Source organism: Xenopus tropicalis, chromosome 5, assembly GCF_000004195.4.
Source record: "Xenopus tropicalis strain Nigerian chromosome 5, UCB_Xtro_10.0, whole genome shotgun sequence".
Lineage (NCBI taxonomy): Eukaryota > Metazoa > Chordata > Amphibia > Anura > Pipidae > Xenopus > Xenopus tropicalis.
In genome coordinates this window covers 156,877,664-156,897,341 of record NC_030681.2, presented here as the reverse complement: position 1 = coordinate 156,897,341, position 19,678 = coordinate 156,877,664, and the positions used below count along the sequence as shown (strand labels likewise).

The 19,678-nt window shown below is 42.2% G+C and overlaps 1 protein-coding gene across 1 annotated transcript in view; it reads left to right on the top strand.

Moving 5' to 3' along the window:
- The first annotated feature begins 2,937 nt into the window (after nucleotides 1–2,937).
- The window catches only part of LOC116411017 (vomeronasal type-2 receptor 26-like), a 54,138-nt gene continuing 37,397 nt past the window's right edge, over nucleotides 2,938–19,678 (top strand). The window contains exon 1 of the mRNA XM_031902782.1: nucleotides 2,938–3,042. Within this exon, the coding sequence (XP_031758642.1) occupies nucleotides 2,938–3,042 (105 nt within the window). The remainder of the gene's footprint in view (nucleotides 3,043–19,678) is intronic.

The window sequence follows — 19,678 nt, the reverse complement described above, 5'->3', positions numbered from 1 at the left end:
ATTATAGGCTGAATAACAGTTTACAGATACACAATATGTAAAGGTCAAGCGGCCAACCGGATCAAACAAAGGTTAGCCAATCACAAAGCTGAATCAATTAACATCAATAACATATACTTTGTAATTAGATTAAAAGGCAAGGTATGCAGGATACATTGTAAATAAAAGTAGTATCCCTCATTAGGCACAATAATATATTTAAACACAGTTTATTAGTAAATGGTATCCACATCAGGCACATATTAATAAATGTTATTAAGTAAAGGTAGCTATGCAATTATTGAAGCATGTTCCAGAGTAGTCATCTGGAACATGCTTTTATCCACATCATACATAACATGAAACATCATAGTCATAGTTTAAACCATCTGGTTGTCTAGTTTTGAGGTAGAGATTCCATTTAGTGTCTTTTTTAATCAGGGTGTTGATGATATTACCACCTCGAGGGTTTGAAAGGACTTTATCCATTCCTACAACTGCCAGGTATGAAAGGGATCTATTTGAACATTCTGAGAAGTGTTTTGCTACTGACGTGTTACATTTTTCATTTGTAATGTTTAGAATGTGTTCTCGAATACGTTCCTTGAGTTTTCTGCTGGTTTGACCTATGTATTGTTTGTTACACTTTGTGCATGTAAATAAATAAATTACATATTTGGGATTACAATTTATATAGTGTTTTATTTGATAAGTTTTACCTGTGGTAGAAGAAAAGGGAGAATTGTTTTCATACTTAGCGTAATTCTCCTTTCCTGGTCCCTCTCCATATCAGCATTACAACCGGGAGGCCCACCCCGCCTATCAATCAGACTGTCCCTCCCTAAAAAAAACCTTTAAGTACCCCTGTAGGTACCCACCTACCTTGTCTAATACCAAGTACCAGACCACAAGGGTGGGAAATGCTGATATGGAGAGTGACCAGGAAAGGGGAATTACAGTAAGTATGAAAACAATTCTCCCTTTTCCTGGTCACTCCATATCAGCATTACAACTGGATTTACCAAGCCAAGTAACTGCAATTAATTTAATGAAGAAAAAGCAAGATGACTTCCTGAAGAAAATGCATGACTACTGGATCCAGACAAATCTAGTTAATAGTGTCTGATAAAGGTCCTGGCTGAAGACCCTGAAGCCACCTTGCAAATCTGCGCCGAAGGAACTTCAGCCCAAGCCGCCCAGGAAGCCGAAAAAGCCCTAGTTGAGTGTGCCCTTAAACCTTCTGGAGCTAGCTTGCCTTGAGCCTGATAAGCCCTTTCAATACAGATCCATCTGCTGATAATAGAAGTAGCAACCGCCTGTCCTTTGCAATACCCTGCCGGGATGACAAACAGTCTATCTGACTTCCTGAAGGTACCTGAAACCTCCAGATAATGCTTCAGACAATGGACTGGATCAATCTTTTGTAACTCCTCCATGTTCTGCAAATCAGGAGGAAAAACAGGCAAGGAAATTTCTCTCTTTAGATGGAACGTCGAGACAACTTTGGGCAGGAATAACTTGACTGGCCTCAAAATGACTCTGTCATGGAGAAAGGATATATGGCCTGGACTGCAGGAAAGGGCCTGCAACTCCCCTACTCTACAAGCCAAGGCTATGGCCACCAAAAATAGAGTCTTTAACGTGAGGAGCCAATTGGAGACTGACTCTAAAGGTTCAAAAGGTGACTTTGATAAGGCCTTTAACACCAATGGTAAACTCCACTGGGGAGGAGACTTGGCTCTTGGAGGTCGAACCTTGAGAACTGCCAGAAAAAACCTCTTGATCGTGGAGTCCTCAGCCCAGGATCTCCCAGATAAGGCAGATAAGGCAGAGGCATGAACCTTGAGGGTTCTATACTGTAAACCCTTGTCCAGGCCCTCTTGCAAAAAACTTAGAACTTGGGAAAGAGTGACCTCTTCCATCGGCAAATCATTGTGAAATTTCCAAAGGAGAAATCTTTCCCAGATTCTGTAGTAAGCTGCTGATGTGGAAGGCTTCCTCACCTTTAACAAGGTGCCTAAATCCGAAAGTCTCTTGCGCTCAACCTCCAAGCCTGAAGGGACAGAGCGGAAGGATTTGGATGAAGAAGAGGTCCCTGATTCAACAGGTCTCTCCTCCCTGGAAGAGGCCAGGGAGGATCTGTTGCCAGCTTCAGGAGTAATGGATACCAGGGTCTGGGAGGCCAATTCAGGGCTATTAAGACCAGTTCCAACCTCTCCTGAATGACCTTCAGGAGGATTCTGGAAATAAGGGAAAAGGAGGAAAGGCATACGCCAGATTGAAATGCCAATCCTGCAGAAGAGCATCTGTGCCCATTGCCCCTGGGCAAAAATTAATGGAGAAAAACTTCGGAAGCTGAAAGTTGCGATAAGTTGCCATAAGGTCGATCTACAGAGGACCCCATCTGTCTATCACTTCCTGAAAGACCTGGTGATTCAAAGACCATTCGTGACCTGAGACAGAGTTCCGGCTTAGGAAGTCTGCTTCCTGATTGCACACCCCAGGTAGGTATTCCGCAGTCAGCAGAAAAAGATTCTTCTCTGCCCAGGATCTACCTCCTGAAGTAGAGAACTGCTCCTTGTCCCCCTTGTTTCTTGATGTACGACACAGCCGACGTGTTGTCTATCAACAGCCTGATTGAAGAACCCTGTAGGGTCCGAGAGAAGGATTGAAGAGCCAGTTTCGCTGCTCTGATTTCCAGGACATTGGATGGAACTCCCAACTGCCTGACGGACCACCTCCCCTGAACCCACTCCGGACCCAGGTGAGCGTCCCAGCCCAGGGTGGAGGCATCCGTGCCCAAGACCCTCCATTTCGTCAGGGTCAGGCAAGGGTCAAAACACGAATCAGAGACAAATAGCTGAGAAACAAGAACCACGAGGCGAAACCGAAGTTGGGCACTGAAAATACCTAGAGGGACCTTTAAATATTTGAATTTGGCACCAGTGTGATGACGTCATGCACACGCCAGACTTTAAAAGGATGCGCATGAACCTTCGCGCGCCAGAGGAGCAGAGGACACGCATCGACGCGCATGGAGAGGAGGGCATCCCCGCCGCCCAGGTAATCTTACATTACCCCCCTCTAGAGGGGGCCACCGGACCCCTAGGTTTATCCGGAAACTAAGCATAGAATCGTCTGATAAGGCGATCAGCCTTAACATCGGTAGCAGAAACCCAAGATCTGTCTTCAAGACCATATCCTTTCCAGTGTACAAGAAACTGTATCCCGGGGGGCGTGGCTTGCCGTCTGCCTGCATGGACGCAGATTGAGAGAGCTCCGTGACCGATTCTACCCAGAGGGAAAAGCAGCCCTGCAGTAAGAATGAAAAGGCATGGTAAGGCTCCCACACAGACGCCAAAGGTCAAAACAAATAAAAACGCCATAGATTTAGAAGCTGAAAGTGATTTACTCACACATACAACGGAGGAGAAAAATAAATCAAAGATGGCGCCGGCTAGAAAGCGTGTCATAGAGAAAGACACTGAAAGCCAGCACGAACTGTCTGATTCAGATAGTGAAGGTGAGGGAGACATTAGAGCTTACTTAAAATGCCTGCCATCAAAAACTGAAATTAAAAATATGCTGCAGGAGCTTACTACAGCATTCAGAGATGAGATGAGGGATCTCAAAAAAGACATTATAAGTGTTGCAGCCAGAACAGATGCCATTGAAAAAAATCATGAGAAACTACTCAAACATAACACATACCTACACAAAACGATTATTGGTCAAGCAGAACAGATCAATGAATTAGAAAGACAGATGGAGGATTTCGAAAATAGAAGTAGAAGAATAAACTTAAGAATAAGGGGAATTCCTGAAGGGATATCCCAAGGAGAGCTCAAAGGAGCTTTATTACAAATATTCAATGGCATACTTGGCAGAGAACAAATGTCTGAAATAAAAATGGACAGATTCCACAGAGTGGCCAAAACTAAAAACGCACCGCCAGACTCACCAAGGGATGTACTTTGTGCACTACATGATTATACACTAAAAGAAGAAATCCTATTTAAGTCAAGAGAATTGAAAAACATTACCTTTGAGGAAAGCAAAATATTACTGTTCCAAGACTTATCATGGAAAACATTGAACAAAAGAAGACTACTTAAACCTCTCACTGACTTACTAAGAGAGAAAGGAATACAATTTAGATGGGGATTTCCATTCAACATGACAGTGAGACACAATGGACAACTTCTCATGCTGAAAACACCTAAAGACACAGATGACTTCTGTAAAAAACTGGATATAGAAAGGATTCCATTGCCTGGATGGGACTTTAATACTAACTCTGACTTTAATGTGCTTAAAACATCTGACTTCTGGAGTACTCCCATGAAACACATAAGAAGATCCCCACACACTCCTAAAATGAGAGAAAAAGAAATATCCTTTTCTTTCAATAGAAATGAAACCTGAAAATATGTGCTTATAATTAATGCTGATGTTATTAATGTTAACATTTTTGTTTTCTTTTCCATCTCTATGATTTATTAACCCTGCATATACGGTTGTTAAGGGTTATACTTTTACTCATAGTGTGGTAAATTAAGTTATGAGACTAATACCAAAAAAACTAATACCAAAAAAAAAAAAGGGGTTTTTTTTTTTTTTTTTCTCTCAATCTCTATGATATACTAACCCAGCACATACGGTTCTTAAGGGTTATACTTTTACTCATAGTATGATAAATTAAGGTATGAGATCAATACCAAAAAACTTATTTAAACAATTGGTTGGTTATTACAAAGTTATTACAAAGGGTTTTTTTTTTTTTTTTTTCAATCTCTATGATATACTAACCCAGCATATACGGTTGTTAAGGGTTATACTTTTAATCATAGTATGATAAATTAAGGTATGAGATCAATACCAAAAAACTTATTTAAACAATTGGTTGGATATTACAAAGTTATTACAAAGGTTGTTTTTTTTTTTTTTTTTTTTCCCCACTTAGTTAACTTTCTTTAAATAATATCCAACATGGCAAGAGATGGATTTATGTTCTCATCTCGTTATTTACGGCTTCCACTAATAAGATACAGGTGTATCTTCCACAACCCCTCTACTATTAAGATAGGACAATGTACTTATCTTATAGAAAATCGACTGCCTATAAATATACGCTATTACCAATTACAAATATATGGTTTATTGCAGTTTTAGCAAATGCTAATTATTTCTTGTATATAGTTTATTTCTATTACTTTCCCCTACCATGTAAGGTATACATGACAAACACAACTGAAAACAAATTAAAGAGACATAATTCAAAGTGTATAAAAAAATACTCAGAAATAGACTATGGCTAAAATAAAACTCACATCCATTAATGTAAATGGATTAAATGAACCTATTAAAAGATCACAGATGTTCAATCATTGCAATAATTTAGGTGGAAAGATAATATTCATGCAAGAAACACATCTATTAGACAATACCACTTTCAAAATTCATCATAGATACTATGACAAAATATTTTTGGGTAACAATACGGAAAAAAAAACAAATGGTGTACTAATTGCTATTCATAAAAATACTCCCTTCTCAGCATCTGATACCTATATAAGAAAAGATGGGAGATGTTTAATGGTAAAAGGTGTATTATTTGATCAGAAAGTAACTTTGTGTAATATTTATTTACCCAACAAGAACCAGTTAAAAACTTTAAAAGAAATACTGAACAAATTAAGATCTTTCAAAGAGGGTATAGTAATCCTGGGAGGAGATTTTAATACTCCACTTAATCCCATAATTGATACCTCATCAAAAAAATCATACTTACCTTTTTCATTAATAAGAGGGATAAACCAAATATTACATACAAACTTACTATCTGATATATGGAGAATTCTCCACCCCCAAGAAAAAGATTATACACACTATTCGTGTGTACATAAGAGTTATGCAAGGATTGACTATATATTTATGGAACATAAATGGTTAGAATTAGTCCATAAATCCAGCATCGAAAATTCATTCCAATCAGACCATTGTCCAGTAACTATAATATTCAAGATACCAACAGTTATAAACAAAAACTATAACTGGAGAATGAACGAAAACCTTATCCATAAAGAAACACACAGAGAAGAAATATTGAAAAAATTAAAATTATTTTTTATTGAAAATTCAGAACAAGATACATCTCAGCATATAAGATGGGAAGCACATAAATGCACAATGAGAGGGTATTTGATCTCAATGGGAGCACGCTGTAAAAAAGAAAGAAGAAAAGAAATAAATCAATTGCTAAATGAAATTAATATACTAGAAACACAACATAAACTCACACAAGTAGAAGAATTATATCAAAAACTAACAGATAAAAGGAAAGCATTGAAAAATTTCTTAGATATAGACTCAAATAAAGCCTTTACGAGATTTAAACGGAATATATATGAATATAGCAATAAATGTGGCAAACATTTAGCTAATATGCTGAAAACACAATTTGCTAAATCGTATATATTGAAAATGAAAAACCACAAACAACAATTGGTATACAAAACTTCAGATATAGCAAAATGTTTCCAAACTTATTATGCTAATCTTTACAACATAAATAAACAACAACTAAGTGATAGAGTAAAAGAAAAAATGAAAGTTAAAATAAAAAATTTCTTAACACAACTGAAAATACCAAAAATAGATAATGATACATCTAAAAACCTTGATATGCCTTTCACCAAAGAAGAACTTTCTAAAGTAATTAAGGAACTGCCATTAGGTAAAAGTCCAGGCCCGGATGGTTTCACAGCCAGTTATTATAAAATATTCGAAAACACTCTCAATCCTATTTTACTTAATATGTACAATACCCAAAAGAGAGGTATTCCATTGCCAGATCAATCACAGGAAGCCCATATAACTTTAATTCCTAAACCAGGTAAAGACCCACATGAGTGCTCTAGTTATAGACCTATTTCACTTATAAACATTGATCAAAAAATTTTTGCTAAACTTATAGCAAATAGAATAAAAATACACTTACCAACTTTAACGCACCCGGATCAATCCGGATTTATACCTGGAAGAGAAGGAAAAAATAATACAGTTAGAACACTTAATATAATAAAGGTTATGAAAATTAGAAAGAAAGAAGCTTTAATCATATCGATGGATGCTGAAAAAGCATTCGATAGGATTGATTGGGTATTTATGGAGAATGTACTGCATGTAATGGGGTTTGGTAATATATTAATTGAGAAAATAATGTCCCTATATCAAAACCCGAGTGCAAAAATAAGAATTAATGGAACAATATCGGACAAATTCTTAATTAAAAATGGTACTAGACAAGGTTGCCCACTATCACCCCTCTTGTTTGTTTTAACGATTGAAACTTTATTGATAGCAATTAGACAAAATAAGAACATTAAAGGAATTAATATCTCCAACAGGGAACATAAAGTCTCAGCATTTGCTGATGATTTATTATTTTATGTAACTCAACCACACATCACCCTACCTAATCTAATGATCCTTATTAATACATTTAGACAATTATCCAATTTTAAGATTAACTATAACAAGTCTGAAATTCTAAATATTACCATACCCCAATATAAAGTCCAATATCTTAAAAAAACTTTCTCATTTAAATGGGCCAAAGAGGAGATCAAATATTTGGGGATATATTTAACTCAAGAGGAAAAACTTCTTTATGCTAAGAATTACCTCCCAATATTCGGAATGATAGATAAAGATACACAAAAATGCTCAAACATCTGCATATCATGGATAGGCCGAATAAACATAGTAAAAATGATAATTCTCCCTAAAATCTTATACATTCTTCAATGTACACCAATAGATATCCCAGGAATATTTTTTACTAAAATCAAATCGAAACTTTCAAAATTTATATGGAAGAACTCCAAACCTAGGGTAGCTTATGAAACGCTTACAAGACCTAAAGAAACCGGAGGATTGGGACTCCCGTGTCTATATACATACTATAACGCAATCCACTTGTCAAGAATTATTCAATGGCAAAAGGAGAATTACCCCAATTCAAGTTGTAATGCAGAAAAAGGAGAGAATATTAAATCACTATCTACATTGATTTGGTCAGAGAAACTACAAAACATAAAAATTACGAAAACAGATATTACGGTATATCCTACTATTAAACAGTGGTTTAAATTAAACAAAAAATATATGTTAGCCCCACATCCTTCCCCACTAACTCCTTTATTAAACAATTTGGAGTTTAAAACAGGTATAGAAAATGAGTTACTCAGATTATGGACAACAAATAAAAAACAAACTATTAGAATAAAGGATTTTTTGGAAAAAAATCAAATGTTACCAATGGAAAAAATACATTTTATAACTGAAGAAAAATCTAACCTCTCAATATATTTATATGAACAAATAAAAGAATATATTCAGACATTGCAAATAACAAAATTAGAAAGAGAACTTACCTGGTTTGAGAATCTGATTAGTAAGAATACCCATCTTCCGAGATCTTTATCATTTTTCTATAAAAAACTGATAGCCAAACACGATATTAAACCACCATTTGCGGAAAAATTGGAAAAAGACCTCAACATTAACTTAACAGCAGAAAATTGGGAAAAAATATGTTATAATAACTCTAGAATATTCACATCAACTAAGATACAAGAATTTAATTACAAACTACTATCCAGGTGGTATATGACCCCAGTTAAATTAAAAAAAATGTTTGACGAAACTGATATATGCTGGAGATGCAACTCAGAAATAGGGACTTACGAACATCTATGGTACAAATGTAAAAAACTAGAACAATACTGGGATTCTATTCAAAAGATTATTGAAAAAATCTTCCCAAAAGAATTAGAACTTAACTCTATATCAATTCTCTTATTGTATGATTAAAAAAAAAAGGACATAATCTCCAATCCTTTGATTAAGTATATTATTACTATAGCTAAAGCAATTATTCCAAGAAAATGGAAGGATACAGAACCACCGACAATAGCTGAATGGTCGCACCTACTTGAAGAGTCTAAAAACATGGAAGAATCTATTGCGTACAGACACGGAAATATACTGAAACATTTTCAAAATTGGAGATTATGGACTGAATACATAGAAAACAGTTAAAGAACGTATGTTATTCCAATCTATGAGTTGCAACTCCAAAGAAAATCAAAATATAGTAGAGATATACAGTGTTATATAAGAAACATCTTTTTTATGTCTGAGTAATATACTATTTACTGTGAAAAATTGTCTCTAAATCCAATTGCAATAACAGTAATATCATGAGAATGCAAAATCACTGTGTTATGTCATGTTATCTATATGTCTTTAAACTGTAATACTTACCTTTACCCTAACCCTCCTTTTCTTTCTGTACCCCCAAAAACCTGAAAATTAATAAAAAGTTATTTGAAAAAAAAAAAAAAGAAACTGTATCCCCCCTCTGGAAAAATGTGAATCAACAATTCTTTGTATTTCATACTCTGTTTGACCCTCTACCACAACTGGAGGAGGAGGAGAACACTGGTGAACCACCCTGGCAGGCTTTAAAAGGGAGACATGAAAAGTATTTGAAATTTTAACTTTGGGGGGAAGCTTTAAACGAACTGAGGAAGGGTTAATGATCTCGGAAATGACAAAAGGACCAATATACTTGGGACCCAATTTGGCAGAAGGGACCTTAAGTGAAATATTTTTTGAGGATAACCACACCCTATCACCAGCCTGATATTTGGGTGACTCCTTTCCGATGTCTATCAGCGGCTCTCTTTTGAGTATTCATGGCTGAAGACAGAGAATTTTGAATTCTCTGCCAAATCTGTGAAAAATGTTCCACCATAGAATTGGCAGCAGGAACGGCAGAAACATATTCAGAAAAAGAAAAGCCTCTAGGATGAAGACCATAAACAATAAAAAAAAGGAGATTCCCCGGTAGAGGTATGAGTCGCATTATTAAAGGCAAACTCAGCCCACAGAAGAAACTCTGCCCATTGAGACTGATTATTGGATACATAACACCTTAGATACTGCTCCAATGATTGGTTCGTCCTTTCGGTTTGACAATTTGCCTGGGGATGATAGGCTGAGGAAAAGGACAGACCAGTACCTAAAAGAGAGCAGAATGCCCTCCAGAGACAAACTGAACCCCCCTATGAGAGACAATATTTAATGGGGCCCCATGATATTTGAAAATATTGGCAATGAAAAGTTCAGCCAAAGTTTTGGCACAGGGGAGGGCGGGAAGGGGAATGAAATGACTCATCTTACTAAAGCGGTCTACTACCACCCAAATAACAGTAATACCATTAGAGGACGGTAGATCAACAATAAAGTCCATAACAATATGAGTCCATGGTCTCTCAGGGATAGGGAGTGATTGTAATAGGCCCTGGGGTAGAGACCTGGAAGGTTTGGAACGTTGGCAAACTGCACAAGAATTAACATAATTGCCAACATCTCGTCTCATAGTAGGCCACCAAAGGGAACGGGATAACAATGAACAGGTCTTACTCTGACCAGGATGCCCTGCTACTCTAGAATCATGAGTTTCAGATAAAACCGCCTCACGTAAATTTTCCGGGACAAAAAGCCTACCAGATGGTATATTCCTAGGTAAGTTACTCTGAGCTTCAGAGAGAGAGGCCAAAAGGTCAGGACTCAGGGCAGCCACAATCACTTCCTTAGGAAGAACAGTGTCAGGTTCAAGGTGCTCTTTAGGGCAAGAGACAAAACTCCTGGAAAGGGCATTGGCCTTTATATTCTTGGACCCAGGCCTAAATGTTAGGATAAAATTGAAACGGGTAAAGAACAAAGCCCATCTTGCCTGCCTAGGGTTCAAGCGTTTAGCAGATTCAATGTACAGCAAATTCTTATGATCAGTGAAGACGGTAACAGGATGTTTAGCGCCCTCTAACAGATGTCTCCATTCCTCAAAGGCCCATTTAACTGCCAACAGTTCTCTGTTGCCAATATCATAGTTAGCCTCTGTAGGGGAGAATTTCCTAGAAAAGAAGGCACAGGGATGTATCTTACAGGTAACAGGGTGACGCTGTGACAAAACTGCCCCGGCACCCACCTCAGAAGCGTCAACCTCCACGAGGAAAGGTAAGGTGGAATCTGGGTGACGCAGTACTGGAGCAGAAATAAATGCTTCTTTAAGAAGCTTAAAAGCTTTAATCGCTTCACTGGACCAAATACTGGGGCTACCAGGGAAGAAAACCCCTTAATAAATTGTCTATAATAATTGGCAAAACCTAGGAATCTTTGAATAGCACGTAAGGAAAGCGGTTGAGCCCTCTACCTTGGTTGGTTCCATTTCTAAACCCTCTTGAGAAATGATGTACCCCAGAAAATGAACAGAAGGAACCTCAAAAATGCATTTTTCAAGCTTAGCATATAAATGATGCTGTCTAAGTCTCGATAGTACCTCCTGAACATGACAACGATGATCTACTAAATTAGATGAATAGATCAGAATATCATCGAGGTATACTACAACATGGCGTCCCAGCAAGTCACAAAATATATCATTAACAAATTCTTAGAAGACAGCAGGAGCGTTACATAACCCAAAAGGCATGACCAAATATTCATAATGCCCATCACGAGTATTAAAGGCCGTTTTCCACTCATCCCCCTCTTTAATCCGGATTAAATTATATGCACCCCTGAGGTCAAGTTTGGTGAAAATCAAAGCACCTTTCACCCTGTCAAAGAGCTCTGATATCAAAGGAAGAGGGTAGCGATTTTTAACAGTAATCTTATTCAGACCTCTATAATCGATACAGGGCCTAAGCCCACCATACTTCTTACTTACAAAGAAAAAACCTGCCCCCGCAGGGGAAGAGGATGGTCTAATGAACCCTCGTTCCAAATTGTCCTTAATGTACTCTTCCATTGCTTGAGTCTCAGGAAGAGAAAGTGGATAGGTTCTACCTTTGGGAGGAACAGCCCCAGGAACTAATTCAATTGCACAGCCATAGGGTCTATGTGCAGGGAGTGATTCAGCTGCCTTCTTAGAGAAGACATCAGTGAAGGCTGTATATGGGGAAGGAAGACCCTTCAAAGAGGTTGTGGCAATGAAAACAGAACCTTTAAAGCAAGACACTTCACAGTGTACACCCCAACCTTGTATGCTGCCAGTAACCCAATCAATTTGTATGGGAGGCCTAAAATCACAGGAGTGTCAGGACAGTTGATTAGATAGAAAAATAACTGTTCCTTATGAGAACCTTCAATGGATATGACAAGATTCTGGGATCTAGAAGACACAAACCCACTCCCTAGTGGATTCCCATCGATCGCCAGTAATCTGACTGGAGTGACGACCGTGGTAAAAGGAATACCCAGATTACAAGCAAACTTAACATCTAAGAAATTCCCAGCCGTCCCAGAATCCAGAAAGGCCGGAATCTTCACATTACCGTACTCCCAGTCGAGGAGCACGGGAATGAAGATTTTAGAGGAAATATATTGGGGAGTAGAAACTGCATTACCCAAACAAGACTCCCCAGACTTGCTTAGGCTTTGCAGTTTCCCGGCCTTTTTGGACAATTTTTGCGGAGATGACCCCCCTCACCACAGTACATGCATAACCCATTGGAGCATCTACGGAGTCTCTCTTCCGAGGATAGACGCGTAGAACCCAATTGCATAGGCTCCTCTACTGGCATAGGAGTAGCAATATTATGTATAGGTTCGGGCACCAGAGAAAGAGATTGAGTTAAAGAAGAGGCTGTTCTTTCCTGACGCCTCTCTCTAAGTCTCCTATCTATTTGAATAGAGAGGGACATTAATGCATCAAGGGATGAGGGAGCAGGATAATTAATGAGACTGTCTTTAACGGCATCAGACAGACCAGTACGGAACTGACTACGAAGGGCAGAATCGTTCCACCCAGTCTCTACCGCCCAGCGGCGAAACTCCGTACAGTACTCCTCAACAAGCTTTCTGCCTTGCCGGAGGGTACAGATGGCTGAGTCAGCAGAGGCTGCCCGATCAGGGTCATCATAGATAATAGCCATAGCTTTAAAAAAGGCCTCAAGAGAGTATCGGGCTGTGTCAGACAGGGATAGAGTGAAAGCCCACACCTGAGGATCACCTAACAGTAAAGTGATCACAAAATTAACTTTCGCCACTTCAGTGGGAAAAGACCAAGGCAAAAAACTAAGATAGAGTTTGCATGCTTCCTTGAAAGCAAAAAATTTACTCCGATCAACAGAGAATTTCTCAGGAAAAGGGATCTTAGGCTCTACTAGGGAAATACCCCTAGAGAGCGGAACAGGAGCTGGGTCATCTGTAGCAGGTTGCTGTTGGAGAGTATCTAACCTAACAGCCAACCCCTGGAGGCATTGAACAATTTGATCTTGTTTAGTCTCTTGTTCCCTAAGACGCTGGAGGAGGTTCTTAAGCATAATTTCAGGGGAAGCGGACGAAGCAGTGGCCCCTTCAGCATCCATTTTTGGCCCAACTTACTGTCACGCTCAGTATCCCAAAACTCAGAACAACAGCCAAGGTCCCGGTCTGAGCTCACTCTTCTGCCTATAACAGCCACCTTTGGCTTCGGGAGGAGCCCTCCGCTACTCGGGTGCCGCCAGGACTTAATGTGAGAGGACCAGGGCAGATGTTCTGAGCAGGCAAGGGAACTTTAGCGTATGCAGACTATTGGGGAGAAGAGACAAAGTGATCAGGCCGAGGTCAAACCAAACAGGCAGCGAAGTACAAAGTCAGATTCCAGAACCGTAGTCAAAAGCAGGCAGAGGGTCAGTACAGGTGGCAATCAGCAAGGTCAGGGGCAGGCAAGGGTCAAAACATGAATAAGAATCAAAAACAAGCAAAAGCAGGAACTAGGAGGCGAAACCGAAGTTGGGCGATCAAAATACCTTAGAGGGACCTTTAAATATTTGAATTTGGCGCCAGCACGATGACGTCATGCGCGCGCCGGCCTTTATAAGGATGCGCGCGCACCTTCGCGCGCCGGAGCAGCAGAGGACGCGCATCGGCGCGGTCGTCCCCGCCTGGAGAGCGGCGGGCGTCCCCGCCACTCAGGTATGACAGTCGGGAGCTGAAGGATGCTGGGTGGGATGCTGAGGGGGAGCTGGAGGATGCTGGGGTGGGGAGCTGCAGGATGCTGGGTGGGATGCTGGGGGGGGAGCTGCAGGATGCTGAGTGGGGGAGCTGGAGGATGCTGAGTGGGATGCTGAGGGGGAAGCTGCAGGATTCTGAGGGGGGAGCTGCAGGATGCTGAGTGGGGGAGCTGGGAGAATGCTGAGTGGGATGCTGAGGGGGGAGCTAGAGGATGCTGAGGGGGGAGCTGCAGGATGCTGAGGGGGGGAGCTGGAGGATGCTGAGGGGGGAGCTGCAGGATGCTGAGTGGGGGAGCTGGAGGATGCTAAGAGAGGGAGCTGCAGGATGCTGAAAAAGGGGGAGCTGGAGGATGCTGAGGGGGGAGCTGCAGGATGCTGAGTGGGGGAGCTGGAGGATGCTAAGAGAGGGAGCTGCAGGATGCTGAGGGGGGCAGCTGCAGGATGCTGAAAAAGAGGGAGCTGGAGGATGCTGAGGGGGGAGCTGGAGGATGCTGAGAGGGGGAGCTGCAGGATGCTGAGCGGGGGAGCTGGAGGGTGCTGGGGGGAGCTGCAGGATGCTGAAAAAGGGGGAGCTGCAGGATGCTGAGCGGGGGAGCTGCAGGATGCTGAGTAAGGGAGCTGGAGGATGCTGAGAGGGGGAGCTGCAGGATGCTGAGTGGGGGAGCTGGAGGATGCTGAGGGGGGGAGCTGGAGGATGCTGAGAGGGGTAGCTGCAGGATGCTGGGGGTAGCTGCAGGATGCTGAAAAAGGGGGAGCTGGAGGATGCTGGGAAAATTTTGTTGTGAGGGGCCCCATGATTTCTGATGATGGCCCTGCTGCTGGGCACTGGAACATGTGGGTACAGCTGTGATGGTTACTGCTGTGCAGTCTCTGTGATCCTCCTTGTGTATAAAAAGCCCTTTCTGGCTTTGTAAGCCAGAAAGGGAGCAGCCCCTGTTGTAAATGCAAAACAGGTTTTGATTCTTTCTGCCAACCCAAAGGCAGCTTCCAGAGGGGCCAATCACAACTAATACCACTGTGCCAATGAGGTGCCATTTAGTGAGCATGCCCAATTTAGTCAGTATGTTGGATCCAGACAGGGCACAGCCCTTACAGGGGGTCTTGGGGTCAACAATGTGTATTAGAATACAGAGCATCCGGGCTTTATTTGCCCTCACAGCTGGGGTCAATTACCTTGGCAGAACAGGAATTCAGGGGGCTACACATAACATTAAACAGACATAAACACAGGCTGTACCATTTGCCCCACAGTTACATTATAGCCGGAGAGAGAACATTTTTCCCCAGAGTATAAAAAAAGTGGTTTTATCACATTCCCCCTCCCAGGGAGGCCAAGTGTAGAGGCTGGGAGGTCAGTCTGATGCGAAATAAGGGAATTCACCAGCATACCCATATCCCTTCTGTTTCTTGCTCAATCTGGAGGGGCAGCCTGAGGAACAGATGAAAACTAGGAAGAATGCCCACATTTTTCTTAGATAATTCCTAAAGTCCAGCACAAAAGACACTTGGGAGTTGGAGTTGGGTTGAACATATATTTATTTTTCTAAAGGCCAAAAAACGCAGTTTAAATGTCAGCTCCATAAAAAAATGAGATGTTCCAAAACAAAGTCCATAAATCCCAAGGCTGCTGCTGTATTGGGAAGAGCAGGACACCGGCTATTATGGCTGATTTAGGAAACTCTATAACTGTGCTGCTAAAATATGTCAGTGGCTGCAGCTGCTCATAGATTGCAGTTCAGGGAAGATATATAACTAAGGGAACTGTTACTGTTCCAATGCCAGAAGGACACACTTTGGCTGCTCTGTCACTGGATGTCTCCCCATCAGCCCAGGAACCTGCATCATCTCCCTACTCTGTTCTGTGGATCAGGGGAGGTTCTGTTTCCTGCCAGACTCAAGGTTCTGCTACTGGTTCTGATGTTCCGGGTACTCCCTTCTGCAGCTGAAATGCCCAGTCCCAGCTCTGGGTACCAACTGAGCAAAAACATCAGGATGAACTACTTTAGTGATGGGGACTTGATCATTGGGGGAATTCTCCATGTAAATGATCTGTCTCTCAATCCTTATATTAAAAGTATAGGGGACTTGAATTGTAGCACGTAAGGACAAGTAACTTTTGTTTTCTAATGTCAGGATATACAGTATCATTGTACTGAATAGAGAGTATTAGTATATAAAATAGTTTTTGTTTTAGAAGATAACAGTTGTGGGAGGGAAAAATACAGTAAATGTAGAAATGAATGAAACTCCCAGACAAAATGTTTATTCTCAGTGTCACAAACCCTGTATAAGGTCTCACCTTCCCCCTCGGTGCCATTTGCCATTATACATTACTGAGTGACATGGGCTGCCTGGGTCACTATGGGTTATAGGGAGAGTGGGACAGAAAGGCACAAATTCATGCTAATAATTCGTGCTAATAAGGTGCTAATAAGGTGGGTGCAGTCAGTAAGTACTGGGCCTGTGGGTGCGAGGGGCAGGGAGAGCCCTGTATGAATAGGGTGCTAGTAAGGTGGGTGCAGTCGGTAAGTACTGGGCCTGTGGGTGCGAGGGGCAGGGAGAGCCCTGTATGAATAGGGTGCTAGTAAGGTGGGTGCAGTCGGTAAGTACTGGCCTGTGGGTGCAAGGGGCAGGGAGAGCCCTGTATGAATAGGGTGCTAGTAAGGTGGGTGCAGTCGGTAAGTACTGGGCCTGTGGGTGCGAGGGGCAGGGAGAGCCCTGTGTGAATAGGGTGCTAGTAAGGTGGGTGCAGTAGGTAAGTACTGGGCCTGTGGATGCGAGGCGCAGGGAGAGCCCTGTATGAATAGGGTGCTAGTAAGGTGGGTGCAGTCAGTAAGTACTGGGCCTGTGGGTGCGAGGGGCAGGGAGTGCCCTGTATGAATAGGGTGCTAGTAAGGTGGGTGCAGTCGGTAAGTACTGGGCCTGTGGGTGTGAGGGGCAGGGAGAGCCCTGTATGAATAGGGTGCTAGTAAGGTGGATGCAGTCAGTAAGTACTGGGCCTGTGGGTGCGAGGGCCAGGGAGAGCCCTGTATGAATAGGGTGCTAGTAAGGTGGGTGCAGTCAGTAAGTACTGGGCCTGTGGGTACGAGGGGCAGGGAGAGCCCTGTATGAATAGGGTGCTAGTAAGGTGGGTGCAGTCAGTAAGTACTGGGCCTGTGGGTGCGAGGGGCAGGGAGAGCCCTGTATGAATAGGGTGCTAGTAAGGTGGGTGCAGTTGGTAAGTACTGGGCCTGTGGGTTCAAGGGGCAGGGAGAGCCCTGTATGAATAGGGTGCTAGTAAGGTGGGTGCAGTAGGTAAGTACTGGGCCTGTGGATGCGAGGGGCAGGGAGAGCCCTGAATGAATAGGGTGCTAGTAAGGTGGGTGCAGTCAGTAAGTACTGGGCCTGTGGGTGCGAGGGGCAGGGAGTGCCCTGTATGAATAGGGTGTTAGTAAGGTGGGTGCAGTCGGTAAGTACTGGGCCTGTGGGTGTGAGGGGCAGGGAGAGCCCTGTATGAATAGGGTGCTAGTAAGGTGGGTGCAGTCGGTAAGTACTGGGCCTGTGGGTGTGAGGGGCAGGGAGAGCCCTGTATGAATAGGGTGCTAGTAAGGTGGGTGCAGTCAGTAAGTACTGGGCCTGTGGGTGCGAGGGGCAGGGAGAGCCCTGTATGAATAGGGTGCTAGTAAGGTGGGTGCAGTCAGTAAGTACTGGGCCTGTGGGTGCGAGGGGCAGGGAGAGCCCTGTATGAATAGGGTGCTAGTAAGGTGGGTGCAGTTGGTAAGTACTGGGCCTGTGGGTTCAAGGGGCAGGGAGAGCCCTTTATGAATAGGGTGCTAGTAAGGTGGGTGCAGTTGGTAAGTACTGGGCCTGTGGGTGCGAGGGGCAGGGAGAGCCCTGTATGAATAGGGTGCTAGTAAGGTGGGTGCAGTCAGTAAGTACTGGGCCTGTGGGTGCGAGGGGCAGGGAGAGCCCTGTATGAATAGGGTGCTAGTAAGGTGGGTGCAGTCAGTAAGTACTGGGCCTGTGGGTGTGAGGGGCAGGGAGAGCCCTGTATGAATAGGGTGCTGGGAAGGAGAGATTTGTCACTGGCAGTGTAAGGTACATTTACAGAAAAGCTTGGTTTTTTATGTTTATGAAGATTCTCATTCATCCAGGTCATGATATACAGTATCTAGTAGAATTAAGTCTAAAACAACTGGACTTTTCTGAGTTTTTTCTTGAAAATGTTTCACCACTCATCCGAGTGGCTTCTTCAGTTCAAATGACTGGTAGGGAATTCCCCGGTATTTTAACCCTTGATAGTAGTACAGTCACAGGCATCCAATCACAATGGTTCCATTGAACTTGTTCAGTTAGGGGTTGGCTGAAACTGACAGGTGTAAGAAGGTATGATCCAATCACAATGGTACCAAGATTCTCATTGATGCAGGGGTTAATCCTTCAAAGTACATGACTGGAAGTGTGAACTGTTGTGAACAGAGGAGGGGGCCTGAGACACCGCTTGTCACCAACATACAATGGCGCGTTGACATCCTTACCCCGGCGGCTTCACAACAGTTCACACCTCCAGTCATGTACTTTGAAGGATTAACCCCTGCATCAATGAGAATCATGGTACCATTGTGATTGGATCATACCTTCTTACACCTGTCAGTTTCAGCCAACCCCTAACTGAACAAGTTCAATGGAACCATTGTGATTGGATGTCTGTGACTGTACTACCATCAAGGGTTAAAATACTGGGGAATTCCCTACCAGTCATTTGAACTGAAGAAGCCACTCGGATGAGTGGTGAAACGTTTTCAAGAAAAAACTCAGAAAAGTCCAGTTGTTTTAGACTTAATTCTACTAGATACTTGTTTTTTTATGTTCATTCTTTGCATTTTGACACTTATGACTGTGAGTAGGAGTTGCCAAACAGCTTGCCTACTCTGGGGCAAACACCTTTAAAGAATCCTGGAGGAGTAACTGCCACCCTGGCCACGATGGAAATCCCAGGGATCACACAGTGAGTTGAATCAATAGACACAATAGGCCACTGAATACATTACTCACAGCTTGAACCAGATTTGCCCAAAATGCACATGTGCTAAGGGGGAACCTCAGTAGATCTTGGGACATGGCCCGCAATGGCAATGAATTTCTGGGGGGGGGGGGGGGGGCTGCAGTTAATAAAAAATGTGGCAATTTGTGGCTGAAATTGCACTTTGCACTCTGCACTGCATTTTTAAATAACAATTAAAATACTCTGGACCCTTCAGATTTTTTACTTGGTTTTAGTAGATTTTTATGGGACAGGATTCCAGCACTGGGAACTGCAGACTAAGGAGTAGGGTTTGGGGCGCATTTACTAAACCACAATATTTTTATGGTTAAAATAACTATAGAAAAAAATTTGTAGTATCCACGATAATTCGAAAATGCCATGAAAATTATTTTATTGGTCATACGAAAATATTGTGTTTGAGTTCCGAAAGTAACGAAATTTTGGGATCCGTTCGTAAACGGTGCGAAAATCTTTCTGGCTTTGAAACCTTCAATGTATGATTTTGTAAGTCTCCCATAGGGCTCAATGGCACTCTGCAGCTCCAACCCGGCCCAAGGAAAGTCTCCCATAGGGCTCAATGGCACTCTGCAGCTCCAACCCGGCC